Below are 4,920 nucleotides of genomic sequence, written 5' to 3' on the forward strand. Positions count from 1 at the left end.
TAACTATTTTAAATTAATTATATGGAGACTTTCAATATAAATTGAGGAAATAAAATTAGCTGTTACTATATAATAAAGGTAATTTTTGCCAGTCTACAAATGGAATATATCTGACCATTAGAAACTGACACCTGTGAAAGGATTCCCTGATCCAATATAAATATGTAAATGAATTATATAGTTTAAAGGGTCAGTTGTGAAAACAGGAATTTCCCTAGGCATTTCAAAGAAGGAGGAATTTAATACAGGGAACTAATGCTTACAGAACTGAGAGAAGGGCTGAGGGAAAAGGCAGGGGGAAAGACTGCTGGGTTTTAGGAAATTAGGATGCTGTAGACATTTAAGAAAATTGCCACTAATGAACTCAGTTGACCGTGGCACTGAGGCAGAGATTTGCCATCTATCCACCATTGCTAGATAATAAAATTGGCCTCTCTTCCAACTTCCAAACATCATGCAAATGTCTCACTGGCAGAATCTAACATAGAATGCTATTTTCTAGGGCTCACCATTGCTAATAGCCAAAGAGCCAGAAACAAATGCATAACCTTTCCTCTGAGCAAGTCTAGCAAGCGTTGCTTAATAAAATATTATCTATTGGGTTTTTCTTGTTTTTTTTGCTGAGGAAGATTCACCCTGAGCCGACACCTGTTGCCATTCTTTCTCTTTTTGTATGTGAGCCACTGTCACAGCACGGCCACTGACAGAAGAGTGGTGTAGGTCCACACTGGGGAACTGAACCCAGGCCACCGAAGCAGAGCGTGCCAAACTTAATCACTAGGCCACTGGGGCTGGCTCTTATCTATTGTTTTTTAGTGTACAGACATGGTGGTTATTCTTTTTATGGCTGCGAATTCTTTGACACTTCTCTCATGGAGAGGTGGGGTCTATGTCTTCTCCCTCCTCTAGAGTCACCCTGCCCAGACATGAGACATGTGAGTAATGACGCCTCAGGATGTTCATCCCCACTCTCCCACTCATCCTCACGATGTGAAGCCTTAGATATTGCAGAGCAGAGATAAGCCATCTTTGTAGCATCCTGTCTGAATTCCTGCAGAATTTGTAAGCATTATAAAATAGTTGTTTTACAATATTAAGTTTGGAGTGGATTATCATGCAGCAAAAGTTACTTGAACAGCTCCTAAAAACATGAGAGATAAGAAATAACAAAGTCGATGGAGACTTAGAGACTGTGGAATTCATCTTGAGTACGCAAATTTGAAAGTTGCCGCAACAGCCTAACAGGTGAGTTTATGTACAGAGCTATGCAATTAGGCTTACAGTCATCTCTTATAAATCTGCAGTATTTGTTTTCCTCCATTTTATCTCTTCTCTAGTTATGTAATCTTAAATCTGGGGCCCGAAACCTCAGAGGGAACAGATCTGGCAGGTCTGGGTCTTCTTTATCCATTCCCATATCATCACCCAAATTACACAAATGTAGTGCAATTTGGGTCTTTTAACAAGTTACAATTTTCAAAGACACTGCACAATTTTACCACATTAATTAACTCTCATTCACACATTCCCAAAGGGAAAGAAGGAACAAAAATTCCAATTACCAAATCCATTTGCTAAGAAAACTGAGTTCCCCGTAAGTAGAGCCTATCATATTTTTCTAAACCTTTCCCTTGAGTTTGGCAATTCACATTTATAGAACATTCTTACGGCTAAGTTTGTCTTCTGTTGTTTCCTCTCAGTTTTTATCCAGATGTTCTCCTTGATTTTTATCTCTTTGTTCCTTTTGTTCTGCTATCAAGAGTGACAGTTATTACAAGCTTTGATGTGGCTTTGTATGTTATCGAGCACCTCAGGAATTAGATCTATTCATTATTCTGTTTTGCACTCGTTACCACCCCTTTCCCTACATGTTTGAATGTCCAGTGTGTATAAAACTGTAGCTCGGTCCTATGGCAAGGGAAAAAGTACTGGAAGACGCAGCTCCTTGCTGCAAGATACTTACTTTCTGATGGAGATAGAAATATAATACTTAAAATAGCGTGAATATTTTTTAATGACAAACAGTAGGGGAAAACAAATTTGCTGTAATTTTGAAATAATAAGAGTAGTTTTCTAACTTGGCCAGGCTCAGCTGCAGGACACAGTGGGATGTCTGTGACTTCAATGGTTGGCCCAAGAAGGACTGGATTTCAGTTCCCCATTTCTTTCTCCCCACTTTATTGAGTAACTAATGCATGCCAAGCAGTATGCTAGTCGGTTTACATTTTTATTTAATGGACCCAGTGCTTGGGTTTCCATTTACAGTGTTGGGCAATGATCCAATAGATCCAATCCAGACAACAAATTTGAAGGTTTGTTCAAGGCAAGGGAGGAGGGGTAGCCCAAAGGCAACCAACTGTAGACTGGCAGTGCCATAGTTATGGGTGATCAGTTCATTAAAAGTAGAATCCTAGTCAAGTGTTTCATATACTGGCCATCTACTATGTAATAGAAATTGCTAAACCTGGAGATAAAGGATAGTTAAGCCATAGTCTCTGCCTGCAAAGAGCAGAGATGTTACTAGAGAAGTATACGTAAGGTCAAGTAGAGGCACAAAGAACAGAAAAGTCTAACCCCAGAAGGAAGGTAAATAAGTAAGGCAGGGATAACAGGGTGTCCAATGACCCAACCAACTGGGTTATTGATTAGGATAGAGTTCCATTGCCCAAAAGTAAACGAGCCAATCTAAAACTAAAACAGGTACTGATACAAACAACAACATGGATGAATATCGAAAACATATCCTTAACAAAATAAGAAAGACATAAATGAGTACATATTGTATGATTCCATTACAAGAAGTTCAAGAACAGACAAAACGAATCTACAGTGAAAGAAATCATAACAGTAGTTGCTTCTGCAGAGTACTGACTGGAAGGAAGCGCAAAGGAATTTTCGAGGGTGATGAAATGTTCTATATCTTATTGAAATGTTGGTTACAAGACAGGATACGTTTGTCAAAACTCATTAAACTGTGAACTCAAGATCTTCTCAGTCTTCTAGTCTACTTTATGCTTGGCCTCTCAGCCCTGGGCACTTACATATCAGCAGATTCCTCGAGGGTAAGGACAGCGGCGGATATTTGGTTCATCTCAATGCTTTTCCCTGCTCTCCAGTAACTGGGCCCCTTGAGTCCTGAGGACGTGGTAGCCCAGTAACACCTGCAGATGACTCATTTTGTATTATTATTGTTATTCTACTATTTCTCTTTTGTCTTATCAAGATATGAGCTAGTCCATTTCATCCAGAAGTGGAGGTCTAAAATAGATTTTTTAATAAACAGCATTTTGCCAACTTAGGAGCCATATGGAAAAAGATAGAACAATATGTTCTTCATACTATACACCTGTATGAATATCAAGTAGATCAAAATTAAAAACCACATACCTAGTAGGTAAAAACATGGACAAGTTCCTTTATAAGCCAGAGGTAGATAACATTTTCCTCTGATTAAAAATTTAGAAGCAATACAGGAACAACTTGATGAATTTGGCTACATAAAAATTAAAAACAAAATTTTTCATTATAAAATACTTTATAGAGAGTAAAAACGTAAGTGAGCTTTCTTTCTGAGCTGATAGCACTTCCATAAACATGGTCAATGTTCCTAAAACCTACAGGGCTTTCTGTAAGAAGTGTGGCAAGCACCAACCCCACAAAGTGACACAGTACAAGAAAGGCAAGGATTCTCTGCACGCCCAGGAAAAGAGGTGTTATGACAGGGAGCAGAGTGGTTATGGTGGGCAGACCAAGTCAATTTTCTGGAAAATGGCTAAAACTACAAAGAAGATTGTTCTGAGGCTTGGATGTGTTGAGCCCAACTGCATATCCATGAGAATGCTGGCTATCGAGAGATGCAAACATTTTGAACTGGGATGAGATAAGAAGAAAAAGGGCCAAGTGATCCAGTTCTAAGCTTTATATTTTGTTTTATTATGAAGACAATCAAATCTTGAGGTTATATTCACTTCAAAAAATAATAAATGAGGGGCCAGCCCTGTGGCGTAATGGTTAAGTTCGCACATTCCACTTCGGCGGCCTGGGGTTTGCAGGTTTGGATCCCGGGCACAAACCTACACACCACTCATCAAGCCATGCTGTGGTGGTGTCTCACATATAAAATAGAGGAAGATTGCCACAAATGTCAGCTCAGGGACAATCTTTCTCACCAAAAATAAGTAAATAAATGATAAACTGAGAAAAATATTTCCAACCTTCAGAGTTTTTATATCTCTAATATTTAAAGCACTGCTCATAATTGAGAAGAAAATGATCAAGTACCTAATATAAAAATTTGCATGTGATATAAAGAGAGGGCACAGAAGAAGAAATTAGGATGCATCTGTATGTGTGTGTTTGTGTGTGTGTGTGTGTAAACAATGGTCATTTCTCATTCATAATTAGGGAAATGGAGATAAACTATATTCTGTAGACTTAATTTTAGTACTAACATTAGTATTTCTATTTTTAAACTATTATAGATATGTTGTAGGATAAAGTAAGTAATTGTGTTAAGGATTTTTGGTTTGAGAGAAAAAAGTCCAAGAGGTAAACAACTCTACACCTTAAAATTGAATTAGAAATATTAATGTAAATTTATTTCAACTCTCGTTCTGAAAATGCATATTGACTAGTTCTGTCCACTAAAAAGACCTGGAAGCGGTGGCAAATCAGGGACAATGAGCATCTAGAACCTAGATTTTGATCTCTAATTCCCATTTCCCACTAAAAGGAAGAAGAAAGTTCTTTGGGAAAAGGTTGAAACCAAATCCACCATAGATCATACTCTTTTGAATTAGTGGATGAGTGGCAATTTTTCTATACAGAATAATTACAGCTAACAAATGCATGAGGAATATTAGAACTAGAAACTCACCATTTTGCAAGGTCTAATGAAAAAATGTTTTTGAACAATTGTCA

At 37.8% G+C, this 4,920-nt stretch overlaps 1 protein-coding gene across 1 annotated transcript; it reads left to right on the forward strand.

Moving 5' to 3' along the window:
* Positions 1–3,594: 3,594 nt before the first annotated feature.
* Positions 3,595–3,937, forward strand: LOC131420129 (large ribosomal subunit protein eL42-like). The gene has a single exon (XM_058565906.1). The coding sequence runs from the start codon at positions 3,595–3,597 to the stop codon at positions 3,877–3,879; it is 285 nt and encodes a 94-aa protein (XP_058421889.1). The 3' UTR covers positions 3,880–3,937.
* The last annotated feature ends 983 nt before the right edge of the window (positions 3,938–4,920 follow it).

This window comes from Diceros bicornis, chromosome 22 (genome assembly GCF_020826845.1).
Source record: "Diceros bicornis minor isolate mBicDic1 chromosome 22, mDicBic1.mat.cur, whole genome shotgun sequence".
Taxonomy (NCBI): Eukaryota; Metazoa; Chordata; class Mammalia; order Perissodactyla; family Rhinocerotidae; genus Diceros; species Diceros bicornis.

Coding starts and splice junctions, on each gene's coding strand:
- LOC131420129 (XM_058565906.1), top strand. CDS start 3,595: ATGGTCAATGTTCCTAAAACCTACAGGGCTTTCTGTAAGAAGTGTGGC.